This window comes from Marmota flaviventris, chromosome 4 (assembly GCF_047511675.1).
Source record: "Marmota flaviventris isolate mMarFla1 chromosome 4, mMarFla1.hap1, whole genome shotgun sequence".
In the NCBI taxonomy this organism is placed as follows: Eukaryota; Metazoa; Chordata; class Mammalia; order Rodentia; family Sciuridae; genus Marmota; species Marmota flaviventris.
The window spans coordinates 132,927,768-132,945,285 of record NC_092501.1 but is presented as its reverse complement, the minus strand read 5'-3'; the positions used below and the strand labels follow the sequence as shown (position 1 = coordinate 132,945,285).

Below are 17,518 nucleotides of genomic sequence, written 5' to 3'. Positions count from 1 at the left end.
GGAAAGCAACAATAATATATGGAACTGAAGTATCTATCTTATATTTTTTTGCTTTGTGTATGTGTTTGCACCAGAAATTTATTAACAGTCAATTCTGGTTCTGTTTGTTTATATGAGTTCTTATGTAAATTAATTTTTCTGAAATAATTCATACATGATACAAACATTGAACATGAAGAGACAAACACTAGCTAATAAGAGTGCAGTGGCCTTTGTTGGCCTTAGGTCGTGTCTCCTTTATGGGAGAATGATCAGTGGAATCAGTGATTGCTATACTCATCACATTTTATGAAACTCCTGTGCTTAGGGTGCTGTGTTAGCACAAAAGAAGGAGTGTGTGGCAATCCATGCATGCTTCTTTTCCGGGAGAGAGGTGCTAAAGGGAACTTTGAAGGACATATAGGATTTTGATGTTGAAGAAGGAGGTAAATAGAGGGTCTTCTAAGTAGAAGAAATAAATAGAATATGCCAGAACACAAGCTACAAGTCACCAATAAACACATTTTTTTTTATTTGTTAAGAAAATCACTTGGAAATTGGTGTGTTGTGTGAGTAGGAGGGAGGCCAGATGGGAGACAGGCATTGAAGGGAGTACTGAAGCCATTTGTGGAAATACATGACCTAAGAGGGATTCGGAAATACCCGTGATGGACAGATACTTGAGGGGTGAAGGTAAAATCTTCAAAACTTGATGACTGATTGAATATGGATAAGAGAGAGGAATGGGTCTGGAATAATTTCTCTGTTGATCGGAAATCTTTGGAATACAGAAAAGGGGTAAAATTTGGGAGATAAAGTAGAAAAGTTGAATTTGAGGGACCTACCTGTGGAATACCTCTCTGGAATTGGAACTCTGCATTTGGATTTAGAGTTTTGCATGAAAGATGTATTTGAACCCTTAGGTTTAAATGAAGTTACTAGGGATAATTTTTTGTAAGAATAAAGCTACCAGGAATCACAGTTGGGGGAACACTGACATTTAAGAGAGGAAAAAAGTTACCAATATGATGCTGAGAGAGAATAACCAGTGGAAGGAGGAAGATGAGAGTGTTTTATCAGAAGGCCAAGATCGTGGAGCTTCCAGGAGGTAGGCTGGTAGATGACAGGTGCTGCATGAGGAGTTCTAGTCAAGACAAGGCAGCAGGCTTGCTCTCTGGCACTGTATAGATGACCAGTGGCCTTGCTGAACAAGATTAGTCTTGTGGTAGGGACAGCAGCCAAATTTCAGTAAGTAGAAAAGCACAGGGATAAGTATATTACTCAAAGCTGCATGAGGGACTCAATGACTGAAAATAAAAATGTATTTGTCTTTCATATTTGGATATTCAAAAGACAATAATAATAACACTGTGATAATTAGGAAGGATGAAATCAAATTTCTCTGACAAATTGGAAAAGAGAAAAGCAGAACTATTTAAAAGACCAACAAAATTGATGACCTTCTAGCAAATCTCATTAAGGAAAAACAAATAAAATTTAAAGATTATAACTTTAGAAATCAGAAAATTGGCAGAAGTGGATTAAAACTTTGTAGAGAATACCATATGCAATTTTATGCTGAAATAATCTGGAAAACTGCGTAAGAAGAAAAATTTTAAGATGATATAAATTGATTTTAAAATAGTTAAAAGATAAGAGGAAACAGGGAGACTAGCTTCTCATCTTGTGCTGCAGCCAGGGCCTTTCTCCAAATGATAAACTGGGTAGATGTAAGCCTGCCTTACTGTTACCTCCTCACAGGATCACTGTCCTTCAATTCCTGCTGTCCAGTGTCCAAATAGTTTTTAAAAGTGTATTACTTACTTGTTTGGTATATGAGGACCGTTGCACACGTAAAGGAATTAAAGTTCTGTCTCCATCAGAAAAAAATAATGAAATAAAAAAGGATGGTAAATGTAAATACACCTTGGGAGGGAGGAAAGGCAACTAAAGAATATTCTGCACAGCTGATCTCAGATTGCCAAGATGTTTCATTCATATCTGTGAGGAGTGGACAGTTTTATACAACACAGAGAAATAGGAGGAGCATTCCAGTTCTTTGATAGTATAATACTGACATTAAAACCTGTTAAAGGTAGTGCAGTAGTGATGACCACAAGTCAGTCACTTTTTCACTTTCCAAAAAATGTGTCATTAGGTCAGACCCATCATTATATTAAGACCAGGTGTGATTTATTCCACAAATATAAGAATATATCAGAGTTAGAAAATAAATGTTTTAGGTGATCAAGGATACTATTATATACATGTTTATGTGTGTGTATATATGTATACATATATGTTAAGTGTTTACACATTAAAATATGGTGATTAAAAATAGACATTAAATATGTAAAATATGTTAAATTTTATATTGTCATGATGTTTAATCAAATTGGGGAGAAAAACCTTAGTACATAAGTAATGGAAGAATACTTCTTTAATAATATGAAGATAAATAGAACTAATAGCCTACATAATTAACATAGAAGTTCTAGAGGCATATTCCTATCTAAATGAAGATCAAGAATGCTTGCCAAGACTTTTGGATAATAGCCAAGGTAGACAGACCAGATAAAGGGCTGGGGGTATGGCTCAATGGTAGAGTGCTTACCTAGCACTTAGCCTGGGCCAGACCCAGAGTTCAATTCCCAGTACTTCAGAAAGGCAGGGGTGGGAAAAGAGATCTAAATATTTCAAATGAGGAGACATTAGATTATTGATGAATGTTATGATTGTCCACTGTAAAAACACAAGAGAATCAGCTGGAAAGCTATAGACCCAGAAAACAAATTTTCCTAAATCCTAGATCACAAGGAACTCAGTACTACTTACCTGAATGACTGGGTTCCCTTTTTGAAAGCCCATGTTCCGTCATTATCTTACTTTTTCTTTTACCTTTGTCACTTTACCGTGTTCACTTTGCAAAACCATCATGGATTAATTTTTGTATGTGTTGTCACCACTAAGCATTGCTTTAAGAAATTATGAAATTATATATACTGAAGATCGAAAATTCACTAAGATGAGCAAAGTCCTCTGTGATGTCCAGCAAATGCTGTGTGATTGTAGGCAGCCACTCCTCTTTACCTTACTTTCAACCATCTGGACAAGTCTACATATAGCCTCCTGTCAAATGTACCAAGCCTTGCCAAGACTGGACAGTGGGTATTTTAAAAGATCTTTGCCAATATGGTGAGCAAAAAGTGACATCTCATAGTTTTTCTCACTTGAATTTCTGTGATTCTGTAAAGAATGAACATTTTATTTATCTTTTTTGCCTGTGTGTGAGTTGTTGAGTCCTTTGCCATTTTCCTACTGGATTATGTCTTATTCTTAATTTCTGATATTCTTTATACCTTAAGAATATTAACATTTATGTTATAAACATTTTCTATAAATTATCATTTTCCTTTTAAATTTGCCTATAGTCTTTTCTGATCAACTTTTAATTTTTCCATGGCAAAATCTTTTTAAGTTTTTTTCTCCTTATAGTTTTTCCCTTGAAAACATGCCATGTTTGAAAAGTTCTCCACAGGAAATACATTTAGAATTTAGTTTGTGATGAAGTTAGCTTTCATTGGTAAGAAAATTATAGGTTGTTTAACTAATTTGTTTAGGTGTATGTTCTTAGATGTTTCTAAGGTTTCACTCAATATTTTTGATGTTCCTGAAGTTTGTTTTTGTCTATACTAGGAACTTTGTTTACCTTTCCAAAGTGGGTGCCAGTTTGTTTATCTCCCTATCAAATGTTAAATTTCTCTATATTTTATTACTCATAGAAGTTAAAATGAAAGTTGCAAGAAAATAGGAAGATAAAATGGATAACAAAAGGCAGCTTTTAAGGATGGCCTCTTGCAATGAAAACCTTGAACAGTGTAAAAATGTGAAGAAAGCAGTTGTAATTTGAATCTATTAATTACCAGTCACCAATTGCAGCAAATGTGAATATACAGCAATGAATGGGTTCTAATGATTATTGTTGTTTTTGTTGTCATTGCTGTTAATAATTGTAGCCTGAAACGTTTTTCTCAGATATGAATTGGGCTGAATTAAAGGATATTTTCACATTAAATTAGATTGGCTTATGGTACTCTTTTCAACATCTGTGTTGCCTATAGGTATACACACACAGACACACATAAAACTGTTTCAAATTTCTTTCAAGAATTTGATAGTTTATATTAATTATATCTTTTCTCATTCTGCTTCTTGTCAACCATTTCACTTCCTCTAAAATGATTCTAATGATTCTAACCTTATAAAGAGAACAACACATATTGCAGAATGTTTTTCATTAGGAGAGCTCCCACGTGGAAATTTTGGTTAATAGAAATTTAAGTGGATAGTAAAATTGTTAGGAAGAATATATTAAAAAATAATAAAGGTATAAGCAGAGAGAAACTTTTTATATAAAAAAAGAAAATTCAAGGACTTCATTTATTAAAACATGTACCTCTTTTCCTCACAAAACATTTGGAGCACTTGAACACTCATGTGTGTACTCTCTTCCCTACCAGGCTTTCCTGGAACATTTCATGACTACAAGTCTAGGAGAGCAAAAGATAGTGCTGTATCAATTCAAGCCACACAGATATTTTCTGAAATTCTTCTTACTGTAATAATAATATAATTCTAATTTATAAAGGATATAGTCTGTTATAAATGAAACCCACACTAAATTAATAGAACTGATTTTTGCCCATTCCTCTGAAAACAGCCCTTCATGATCTTTTAAAATACGTTGTGATTAAATTCCAGGCTATGGTTATTTAGAGTCCCTTTTTACTACTCAAAGCAAAGGATCACCTGGGAACTTATTGTACATGCAAATATCTCAGGCCCCACTCCAACCCTAGTGAGTCGAATATGTATCTTAACAAGATTTCCAGTATATTCATGTGCTCATTCTAAATGAATAGTTTTAGATTGTTCCTTACAGATTGGTCTGCTAAGAAAAAATAAATAAAAAAGATATTTTTCAATCGAAATGCTTTTAACATTATTTCAAACAGATATTTGTTTGTATTTTTTATCTTGGATAATTTTATTGACTTAAAAACTTTTTAATTCCAGCCAGGTGTGGTGGTACATGCCTATGATCTCAGCAACTTGAGAGGCTGAAGCAGGAGGATTGCAATTAAAAGCCAGCCTCAGCAACTTAGCGAGGCCCTAAGTAACATACACCCTTTCTCAAAATAAAAAATAAAAATTGCTGGGGATGTGGAACAATCTAGGTTCAATCCCCAGTCCAAAAACAAACAAAAAATTTTAATTTTGGTGGGCTGGGGTTGTGACTCAGTGGTAGAGCGCTTGCCTTGCACACGTAAGGCACTGAGTTCGATCCTCCGTACCACATTAAAAAAATTAATAAGTAAAACAAAGGTATTCAAAAAACCTTAATTTTACTTATTGCCCAAATATGTATGTCACTTATCATGAGCAAAAACAGTCTGTATATAGAATAAGGAAATTAATTTAAAATATAAAGGTGTTTTTTGGTTTATATGTTTTCATTTTTTAAAGCAAATGCCCGAGAAGATTTTGAAATTACAGAACAGAAAATTGGAAGATCTTAAATAGAAGATATTTGAAAGAATAAAATAAAGTTGCAGAGAAATGAAGTCTAGAAAGAGCTTTTGCAGTTGATATGGTGCAAACTTTTCATTTTTCTCTAGGAAAGTCAAAACTTATACTCTAAAAGGGATAAAAAGCGCTTAGTCACAAGAAGAATGAGAGCTGTTTTTCATGTTATATCTCTACACAAAGAAAGTAATATACTGAATATGAAGTTTTCAGTAGACTGAAGAATGTTTTTAAATGTGAAATTTTTTCTTTATACTTCAACTTAATTATTAGGGAAAATGAACATACAATTATGGGTATGTGTTTCACAAAACTCTTGGGCATTAATTAAGTATTATTAATGATCACTTTGTTTATAAATTTTTGATATTACATGGATATATAATGTCCAATACAGAAGTCATAGTGTATACTTCACTGAATCTTTATATGTATGTACTCATTAACCGTCATCCCTATCAAGATATTATACCTAACTAGCACCTGAGAAGGCTTCCTCTTGCCCTGACCAGTCAGTACCTTCCCCAGCATGTATCACCATCTGACTCTCTCTCCCCCCTTTTCCCTGCTTTTTAACTTCATGTAAATAAATTTATACAGTGTATACATTTTTGGCTCTTATGGTTTATTTAATGTTATGTCTGTAAGATCCATTTGCATGTTTAGTAGTTCATTTTTTAATCATTGTGAAGTTCCTTTGTATAGATAGATTATATAAACACAGTGCAATTTGTTTGCCTATTCTATTGTTGATGGGTGTTTGCGTTATTTCTAGTTCTTGAATATTGTAAATAAAGCTGCTGTGAATATTTCTGTACATCTTTTTGCTGGGCATAAGTTTTCATTTCTGTTGTTTGTATCCCCAGATATGGAATATATCTGGGTGATAGAACTGATGAGTTCTAGTAGGTATTTCTCCTGAAAATATTTTCCTATTACTCTTCCAGGAATGTGTGAAAGTGTTAGTTGCTCCACAGCCTCTCTAGTCCTTGATGTTGTTGGTCTTTTTAATTTTAGCCATTGTGGAAAGTATGGGACAGTATTTCACGTGTGTAGTTTGCATTTTTCTGAAGACTAATGGTGTTGAACAGGTTTTCATGTTTATTGGCTGCTAGATGTAGTCTTTTGAAGTTTGTTGTCCAGTTTTCCATTGGGTTGTCTTTTTTTTCCCTCCTACTCTTTTGTAATAATTTTCAGTTTTTGAATTGTTTTATCACACCCTTAATGGTATATTTTGATGAATAGAAGCCCTTAATTTTAATCCTTTCCTGTGTACTAATCTTTTGAAATTAATTCATTTTTGTGTTCTGTTTAAGAAACCCGGGCATTGAGGGTGTTCTTCTATGTTTTCTTCCAAGGAGCTTCATGAGTTTTAGTAGGTATTTCCACATTTAGGTCTTTGATCCTTCTCAGATTGATTTTTGAATATGAGGTAAGGTAGCAGTGAGGATTTTTTTCAACCTGGATATTCAGTACACTTGATTCAGTACCATCATAAAGACTGTCTTTTCCCTCTGAATTACAGTGAAAACATGACCATGTGATTGGCTTTATCTTATAAATGTTGATTTTATTGGTTTATTTTTCTATCCTTTGTACCAGTGCCACATTCTTTAATCACTCTACAGCTTTGATATCTATTACCATAAATCCTTCAGTTTTGTTCTTTTTTTTGATAGTAGTGCATTGGCTATTTTAAGCAATACAATTTTAAGTTCTGTGCAATTCCACGTGGATTTTAGAATCATCTTGTCAATTTTTCAAAGTAAAAAGCTTTTTAGGATTTTGATTGATTTACTTTGGGAGAATTTAACATCTTAATAATGAATTTTCTAGTCTGTGAATGTGGTATAGCTCTCCCTTCCTTAGTTTCTTACAGTAATATAATTTTATGGCCTTACACATCTTTTGATAGGCTTATTCTCAGATATTGGATCGTTTCTTGGTGCTGTTCTCAGGGTGTTGTTTTTTTTTTCTTTTTAAATTGTATTTTCCACGCATCTGCTACGAGTATAGAGATTATAGTTTGTTTTGAATGTTACATACTTTAAGACAATTGGATTTAAGTGCAAGGATGAGTCATTGAAGACTTAACAGGTTTAGTGAGAGGGTTGACCTTTTTTTATTTACTTTTAAACGTTTAAAACATTTTGAAAATATTATTTTGGCTGATGTATGGAGACTGGAAGGTAGAGTAGGGGAGATGAGACATCTCAGGAGACTCTTGGAGTCGGCCAGGCAACAGATGACAATGCCTCGCTGTTGGGTGGTAGCATGGGGACAGTTTGCAGCATTATATATGAATATATCTTAGTGATACAGGGCTTGTTGGTAAATGAGGTCAGGGAAGTGAGGAAAAGAAAGATCATAAAATACTTTTGGGTTGTTGGTTTGATGAATGGGATAGTATTAATATTAAAATGTGTATTAAGGTAAAGTTTAGCAAAAACTCCATTTTGTACATATACCATATTTTCTTTCTTTATTCTTCCACTTATGGACACCTAGGTTGGCTCTGTAGTTTGGCTATTGTGAATTGTGCTGTTATAAACATGTATGCATGTATGGCTATAGTATATGACTTTTAATTCTTGAGGATAAATGCTGAGCAGTTGCATAGCTGGTTCATATGGTGCTTCCATGCCTTGTCTTTTAAGGAACCTCCATACTGATTTCCATAGTGGTTATACTAATTTACAATCCCCCCAGGAGTGTAAAAGTGTTTCTTTTTCTTCACATCCTCTCCAACATTCATTTGTATTCTTGATGACTGCCATTTTGACTGGTGTAAGATGAAATCTGTGTAGTTTTGATTTTCATTTCCCTAATTGCTAATGATGTTAAACATTTTTTTCCATATATTTTTTGGCCATTTGTATTTCTTTGAGAAGTGTCTTATTTATTTACTTGCTCATTTATTAATTGGGTTATTTGCTTTTTTTTGGTGTAAAGATTTTTGAGTTCTTCATATATTCTAGATATTAATCCTCTGTCAAAATAGTAGCTAGCAAAGATTTTCTCCCATTCTGTAGGCTCTCTCTTCACATTTTTGATCATTTCCTTTGCTGTACAGAAACTTTTTAATTTGGTGCCATCCTGTTTATTGACTCTTGGTATTATTTCCTGAGCTTTAGTGGTCCTGTTGAAAGTTGTTGCCTGTACTGGAGTATCGACCCTACATTTTCTTCTAGGAGTTGCAGTTTCTGGTCTAACTTTGAGTAGATTTTTATGCAGGCTGAGAGATAAGTGTCTAGTTCCATTTGTCTACATGTGGATAACCAGTTTTCCCAACACCATCTATTAAAAAGGCTGTCTTGTCTTTTTTTTTTTTTAATAAAATGCACACTATTTTAATTAAATGCACACTATTATTTCAAAGTTTGCATTTTACACAGTTCATTTTTTTTAAAATTCTGCATTTTACAATATCCACTCACATTCAACAATTTTCATTTTTTAGATTTTGTTCTAAGTGTATGTGCTGTGTGTGGGTGTGGGTGTGTGTATATGTATTTATATATTTGTTGTGTTTCGTTTTGCTGAGCTTTGGAAAGTAAGGGACAAACATCTAAAGTTTCACCCTTAAGTATAATAGTATATATTACCTGAGGGGAAAAAAAAACTCAATGTCATTATCACACTGAATGAAATTAACAGTAATTCTTTTAAATACCACCTAATATGTAACCATAATCAAATTTTCTCTGTTGTGCCAAAACATCTTTCATTGGTTCTTTTTTTAAAAATTTTTATTGTTGGTTGTTCAAAACATTACAAATTTCTTGATATATCAAATTTCACACTTTGATTCAAGTGGGTTATGAACTCCCATTTTTACCCCGTATACAGATTGCAGAATCACATCAGTTACACATCCATTGATTTACATATTGCCATACTAGTGTCTGTTGTATTCTGCTGCCTTTCCTATCCTCTACTATCCCCCCTCCCCTCCCCTTTTCTCTCTCTACCCCCTCTACTGTCATTCATTTCTCCCCCTTGTATTATTTTTCCCTTTCCCCTCACTTCCTCTTGTATGTAATTTTGTATAACCCTGAGGGTCTCCTTCCATTTCCATGCAATTTCCCTTCTCTCTCCCTTTCCCTCCCACCTCTCATCCCTGTTTAATGTTAATCTTCTTCTCATGCTCTTCGTCCCTACTCTGTTCTTAGTTACTCTGCTTATATCAAAGAAGACATTTGGCATTTGTTTTTTAGGGATTGGCTAGCTTCACTTAGCATAATCTGCTCTAATGCCATCCATTTCCCTGCAAATTCTATGATTTTGTCATTTTTTAATGCAGAGTAATAGTCCATTGTGTATAAATGCCACATTTTTTTTTATCCATTCGTCTATTGAAGGGCATCTAGGTTGGTTCCACAGTCTTGCTATTGTGAATTGTGCTGCTATGAACATCGATGTAGCAGTGTCCCTGTAGCATGCTCTTTTTAGGTCTTTAGGGAATAGACCCAGAAGGGGAATAGCTGAGTCAAATGGTGGTTCCATTCCCAGCTTTCCAAGAAATCTCCATACTGCTTTCCAAATTGGCTGCACCAATTTGCAGTCCCACCAGCAATGTACAAGTGTACCCTTTTCCCCACATCCTCGCCAGCACTTGTTGTTGTTTGACTTCATAATGGCTGCCGATCTTACTGGAGTGAGATGGTATCTTAGGGTGGTTTTGATTTGCATTTCTCTGACTGCTAGAGATGGTGAGCATTTTTTCATGTACTTGTTGATTGATTGTATGTCCTTCTCTGAGAAGTGTCTGTTCAGGTCCTTGGCCCATTTGTTGATTGGGTTATTTGTTATCTTATTGTCTAATTTTTTGAGTTCTTTGTATACTCTGGATATTAGGCTCTATCTGAAGTGTGAGGAGTAAAGATTTGTTCCCAGGATGTAGGCTCCCTATTTACCTCTCTTATTGTTTCTTTTGCTGAGAAAAAAACTTTTTAGTTTGAGTAAGTCCCATTTGTTGAAAGGCTGTCTTTTCTCCAGTGTATGTTTTGTCACCTTTGTCAAGGATCACATGACTATAGTAGATATGTGGGATTGTCTCTGTCTCTTCTATTCTGTTCCATTGATCTGTGTGTCTGTTTTAGGCCAGTTTTTGTTATTAGAGCTCTGTAATATAATTTGAAGTCAGATATTGTGATGCCTCCAACATTGTTTTTTTGGCTTAGAATTGCTTTGGCTGTTCTGGGTCTTATATTCTTCTTCTTCTTTTTTTTTTTTCCCTTAGTTGTAAGTGGACACAATACCTTTTTATTTATGTGGTGCTGAGGATCAAACCCAGGGCTTCACACATGTGAGACGAGTGCTCTACTGCTGAGCCACAGTCCCAGCCCCTGGATCTTACATTCTTACAAATGAATTTTAGGATGCTTTTTTCTAGTTTTGTAAAGAATATCACTGGTATTTTGATGAGGATTGTATTGAATCTATATATTACTTTTGGTAGTATGACCATTTTAACATTTTAACAATATTAATTTTGCCTATCCATGAACATGGAAGGTCTTTGCATCTTCTGAGATCTTCATTTCTTTTTTCAGTGTTAATATAGTTTTCATTGTAGAGGCCTTTCACCTTCTTTGTTAGATTTATTAACAGGGTTTTTGTTGTTGTGGTTGTTGTTGTTTTTGTTGGTTGGTTGTTTGTTTTTAGGGTATTGTGAATAGAATTGTACTCGATTTCTCTCTCAGAACTGGTATATAGGAAAGCTATTTTTTTTGTATGTTAATTTTGTAACCTGCTATTTGGCCAGATTTGTTAATTAATCCTAGCAGTCTTTTGGTGGAGTTTTTTAGATCTTCTAGGTAAAGGATCATATCATTTGCAAACAGTGATAATTTAACTTCTTCTTTTTCTATTTTTATTCCTTTTATTTCCTTCTCTTGCCTAATTGCTCTAGCTAGAATTTCTGGCACAATATTAAATAGGAGTGGTGAGAGTGGACATCCTTTTCTTATCTCAGATTTTAAAGAGAATGCTGTCAGTTTTTCCCCATTTACGATGAAGTTAGCTTTGGGTTTTTCATGTGTATCCTTTTTGATGTTGAGGTCGGTTCTTTCTATTCCCAGTTTCTTCAGTGTTTTTAATCATGAGTGGGTGCTGAATTTTGCTGAAGGCCTTCTCTGCATCTATTGAGATGACTAAGTGATTTTTATCCTTATTTCTGTTTATGTGATGAATTACATTTATTGATTTGCATGTATTAAACTATCCTTGCATCTCTGATTTAGTGTACAATCTTCGTAATATGTTGTTGAACACAATTTTCTTATACTTTATTGAGGATTTTTGTATCTAAGTTTATCAGGGATATTAGTCTGTAATCTTCTTTCCTTGACCAATGTCCTTATCTAGTTTTGGTATAAGTGTGATACTGGCTTCATAGAATGAACTTGGAAATATTCTACCCTTTCCTATTTCATAGAATAATTTGAGGAGTATTGGCATTAATTCTTCTTTAAAAGTTTGGTAGAAATTAGCTGAGAATTCATCTGGTCCTCGGCTTTTCTTTATTGATTTTTTATTACTGTTTTCATCTCATTGCTAGTTATTGGTCTGCTTGTTTTTATGTCCTTTGATTCAGTTTTGGCAGATCATATTTGACTAGAAATGTATCCATTTCTTCCAGGTTTTCCAGTTTATCAAAGTTTCCAGAATACTTCCTAATGGTCTACTGGATTTCTGTGATGTCTGTGGTGATTTCTCCTTTTTTTTTAATCTCTTATTTTATTAATTTGGATCTTCTCTCTTTTTCTTTTGGTTAGTTTGGCTAAGGGCTTATCTATCTTGCTTATCTTTACAAAGAACCAATTCTTTGTTTCATTGATGCTGTGTATTGTTTGTTTAATTCTCAGTTTAATTGATTTCCAGAGCCCCAGATTTTAATGATATTGTTTTTGTGAAGTGATTTGCAATGTGTATGACCCATGGACTGGCCTCCTGACACTGCTGGAGTATGTGATGAAAAATTGATTCCTGGACACCTAACCTGGACATAACTGGACAGATCATTTAGATTTAGGCCTGAGAATGAGTGATGTTTCTCAACTTTATTATAGTTGGGATGTCACTAGTCTGTTTTTTCTTATGATGTGGGCTAAAAGCATACAAACAAAAAACAAGGTCATTTCAAATAACATTAAATATAATTCTTCAATTCAAATGAAATTCTGAGATAATCTGACCAAAGTTGTATTGCTTTTTGTGTTGATTAATATAGTTCTAAATAAGCTACTGATAAATTATAGACTTCTAATGTGTTATCCAGTATTTTTTATTTTGTACATGTATTGTTTTTATCATGAACTGGCATGTATACCTAAAAATTTAGTGGAAAGATAAAAGTTGAGTGGGTAAAACGTTCTTTATTTTAGGTTGAACTCCCACCACCTGATCTTGGACCAAGTGCTGCACTCAATCAGACACTCATGTTGCTGCGTGAAGTTTTGGCATCGCATGATTCTTCAGTCATACCATTGGATGCTCGTCAAGCTGACTTTGTGCAGGTGGTTTATGAATTCATTTTTAGTGATTGCTTTTTGCTCCTTTATTGTACATTCTGTTTGAATGCTGGCATTTGTAACTCATATATTTAGATAACCCCTTTTTATTGTCGATCTTTATTTTAAATGAATTTATTCACTCATACCCATTTTTAAAATTATATGGTTATTATCATTTACTCTTTTTCATGTTCTTCTGTAAGTTGGCATCTTACCAGTTAGTTTGGCATTAATTCTGAAATGCCAGTAATCCAGGAATGTATCACTCATTAGGAAATAAAGAATTGATTTTGTTTTTCATGTGCAGGTTTTGTCTTGTGTATTGGATCCACTCCTCCAGATGTGTACTGTGTCAGCCAGTAATTTGGGCACAGCTGATATGGCCACTTTCATGGTTAATTCACTATATATGATGAAGACAACATTAGCCCTATTTGAATTCACTGATAGACGTCTGGAAATGCTACAGTTTCAGGTAAATTTTGCTAAAGAATGACCATTCCTTATGATGGAACCATTTTTCTTCTTGTGATCACTTTAAGCTACTGGTTTTGACAACGTGACCTAATTACTATGATCCCTTGATTTAATGTGGTGGAAGGATGGATACATAGACATACCACATGTTCAGTGTTTTGGTTTTCAGCTTTGGAGGAGCCAGAGTATGAAATTGTTGAGATACTTGGTTCAGACCATAGTATAGCATGGTAGCATGCAGTGTATATGAATAATTTGAATAGTTATTCACTGCTATATGCAGTCTCAGATTTTGAGCTGAGAATAATATGCCATATTTTTCAATCTCTGTAGCTAATGCAAAATGTGTTACAGAGGACAGATATATTTTTATCTGTGTGTAAACCAGTGTTAGGCAAAACATTACAATTTGTTATTACCAGTCCCCCCTTCTCCAAATGGTATTGCTTAGGATTCTGTATGATGGCTAAAATAAAGCTATTTGTAAAATTCACCAAATACATGAGTTCCAATTTTAAAGTGATATTGGTAGGTATGATGTTAAAAAAAAACAAAACAAAACTGAATTATCACAAGTAGGTAGTAGATATAGTAAAAATTCATTTGTTAAACTTTGAGTTTTTCTGAGGAATGTGTTTTGCTAGGTCTAAATTTGTGATATTTTCTAATTTCTAATTCCTTCTTTTAAAAGAAATATTTCAAAATTATCTATATTAATGGTTTAGAGTTAAGTAATTCTAGAGTTTGTTATAAAAAGAAAGTGTACCATCCTCTCCACCCAAACATCTTTCTTCTGTTCTCCTTCTAAAAAGGACAACCTCTTTCAGTTCTTATATTTACCTCTTTTGGTATTTATATTTGTAACTAAATATTTGTATTGCTACTTACTAATTTTTTAAAATATAGATTTAATGTATTGAATGTGTACTCTGAGTGATAAAAATTTATTTCTTTGCTTACACATACACACACAGTAATTGGGTATACTGAGAGCTTTCCCATCCTTCAAATGTAGTTATAATTTTTATTTAGACTTATACTGCATTAAATTATTATGACTGTAAACACCATTAATGGTTGAGCCATGTAATGAAGAGTGATTTTTTTCCCCCATTCTTGAGTAACTTTGTGGCTTTTTGTGGAATTACTAACATTTTCTTTAAAAATTTTCACTTTTTTTTTCTGTATTTGCCACTGATTCAAATCCAAATCTCTGAAAGTTGTCTAAATCTCTTCTTAAGATATTCAAATATTTCAGGTATTCATCAGCTTGCTTTATCACCAGTATCAGGTTAAGTGTTCCATACTAATTTTTTGCATGGTACAAAGTTCTTTGTCTTATTAATTTATTGAATTTATTAATTTATTCACGTTCTCTAGATCCTTGGTTATTTTTTTCCCCATAAAAATGAGTCATCTGGACTTTTGACATATATTTCAGCTTTTCCTCCAGAAATCTCCTCAGGCAAATCTTTATTACCATAGGGGCATTTTCAGTAATTGTTCTATCAGCAGAAATTTCAGATGCCCCTTTCTCAAGCCTCTCTGAGCCATTTCCTCACTGCTCTCCCAGAATCCACCAGCAGACTCCTTGAGTGGATAGCAATCCGTGATGTGGAAGTGTCAGTTAAGCCCGTGCTTGGGTCATGCTTTTCATGTGCCATGGCCAGTGCTGGTCACACAGAGCACCCCGGATTCAGCGTGGGAAAGGGCTGTGTTAGTGTGACTAAGGGAAGACCTGGTTTATTGGGGTCCTCCAATTTAAGGTTTTTTGTTGGGCTAAGAATTCTTGGTTTTCAGACCTTTTCTATTAATTGTCTTATTAGTAACTTTTCTGCTCTTCCAGTGACTTTTTTAGCATCTTCCAGTGTTTCAAGTAAAAAGACCAGGCTATGTCTATCCATATTTTTAGAAGTGTTTCTTTTTCCATCTTAGACTTCAGAGAGCCATTTCAGTTTGAAACTTAAACCGTTCTTTTGGTCAGTAAAATTTTCTGTTATTTCTTAAATCTTCTTTATATGTTATTTTTTATATTCTAAAGCTTCTGCCCTTGATTGATGTAATCTTAAGGATGTGTTCTCCAATTTCCTTTAAATTTCTTCCCTTTAATCTATTTCTTTGATATTTGTTCTGTGTTAGTTTCTTTCCTTTTTTCTTTCAGATCGCTTATTTGGTTCTTGTTAGTAACTACTCTCTTTTTCACTTTCTTTAAAGGTTTACATTTGCACATCTTGTTTTTCTTTGATTTCCAATAAGTCCAGTAAGTAAGAGCTCTAATTATACATCACTGGGCATTAACTTTAAATAAATGAAAGTTGTAAGGGGGAAGAGAACAGCTGTTGCAGTTGCTTGAACAAGGCAAGCACTTCGATGGTGGCAGATAACCAGAGTTGGTAGTTGTCTGTACCATTGGTAAACAAACTGGTAAAACTGGGGGCTTCCCAATGAGGTAGAAGGAAGAGTCCAGGCATCTTCCTATTAGGAAATGCTGCCACTGGTGAATTGAGTGTTCCTATCATTGCCTTCTGCCCCCACTAGCATTAGGTGGCTTCCCCAGAGATAGCACAGATCTGGGGAGCACATGCCACTCACATCTTCTTGACCATTTCTGAACCTGAAATCTTGGACCCGGGTTCAGCTCTCCCTGCTTGTCACAGACCTGCTGGATCCTCAGGAGGATTTACTGCCTCAACCTGGGGGGATTTCCTCCAGGCTTCTCCAGATGTTGATTTGATTTGTTGAGTCAGTCCAGCAAGTTGACTGTCAGGAGGTCAGGCATACAGAGCCCTCATCTTCTCATAACTCTTCCTAAGTGTTTTAGTGGACACAGTTGTTGTGGTGTTTTTTGTTTGTGTTCTGCTAATTACCAGCTTTAAAAGAGCTGAGAAGCACCGTTTTCTTTGGTGAGTGGGTAGTCTTGGAATCTTCTTTGGTGTTCACTCCTTTTGAGTCAGACTTTCTCTTCCTTTTGTAGGAGGACTTCCTCTTTGGGAGAAGAAAAGGCCTTTTTTAGAGACGCTGTCTGAAGGCTCCTGTCAGTGCCGTTCCAGGAAACAGGTTCCTGGTGATGAGCCTCAGCCTCCAGGGTGGTCTGCTTCTACTCTCATCAGTGCTATTCCTCTTTTAAATTGTTTTCTTTCTACTGTGTTTTATTTTAGATTGAAGCACATTTGGACACACTTATAAATGAGCAAGCGTCTTATGTTTTAACTAGAGTAGGCTTGAGTTACATCTATAACACCGTACAGCAACACAAACCTGAACAGGTAAGCATTGGTGTTCTTAATTGAGGAAATAGGTCAGTGTAGAGTGTGGCCTCTGGATTTTAATCTTGGCTCTCCTACTGATTAGCTGTGTTTTCCTGGGGAGGTGAGTTTCTCTCTGTGTCTGTTTTCTCAACTGCAGATTGGGAATAAAAATAGTATCTGTTTCATAGGACTGTTCTGAAATCGAGATGATTCATGTATAGTTCTCGGACTGAGTGGGGTACCCCCAAATAGTGTCCTTCCTACTACAAATGGTTTTGGTTAAAAGTAATGAAAATAGGGACTGGGATTGTGGCTCAGCTGTGGATCGCTTGCCTAGCTGGGCGGGACCCAGGTTCGATCCTCAGCACCACATAAAAATAAAGGTATTGTGTTGTGTCCATCTACACCTAAAAAATAAATATATTTTTTTAAAAGTAATGAAAATATATAGAAACTAATATCATGTGATGTACAGAGAATATTCATTTATCAAAGTCACTTGTTTTTATCAGTTAATTTAATACAGAGATTGCTGTATAAATGGTAGTTGTCTTCTTTTTAATTTAACAAATCCTTAAAGGAAAGCGGTTTGCTTCTAGAACCAGCATAACCTAACATGGTTATACAGCCCCAGTAGAAATATAGAAGTAGAAACCAATTCTGCTTTCTTTCTTTCTTTTCTAAAATTATCAAAGTGAAATTCTTCAGCCT

The 17,518-nt window shown here is 34.5% G+C and overlaps 1 protein-coding gene across 1 annotated transcript in view; it reads left to right on the top strand.

Annotated features, from left to right (window-relative positions):
• The window catches only part of Cog6 (component of oligomeric golgi complex 6), a 74,650-nt gene that overhangs the window by 39,102 nt on the left and 18,030 nt on the right, over window positions 1–17,518 (top strand). Inside the window, exons 14-16 of the mRNA XM_027928957.3 lie at window positions 12,954–13,085; window positions 13,390–13,557; window positions 16,718–16,825. Of these exons, the coding sequence (XP_027784758.2) occupies window positions 12,954–13,085; window positions 13,390–13,557; window positions 16,718–16,825 (408 nt within the window). The remainder of the gene's footprint in view (window positions 1–12,953; window positions 13,086–13,389; window positions 13,558–16,717; window positions 16,826–17,518) is intronic.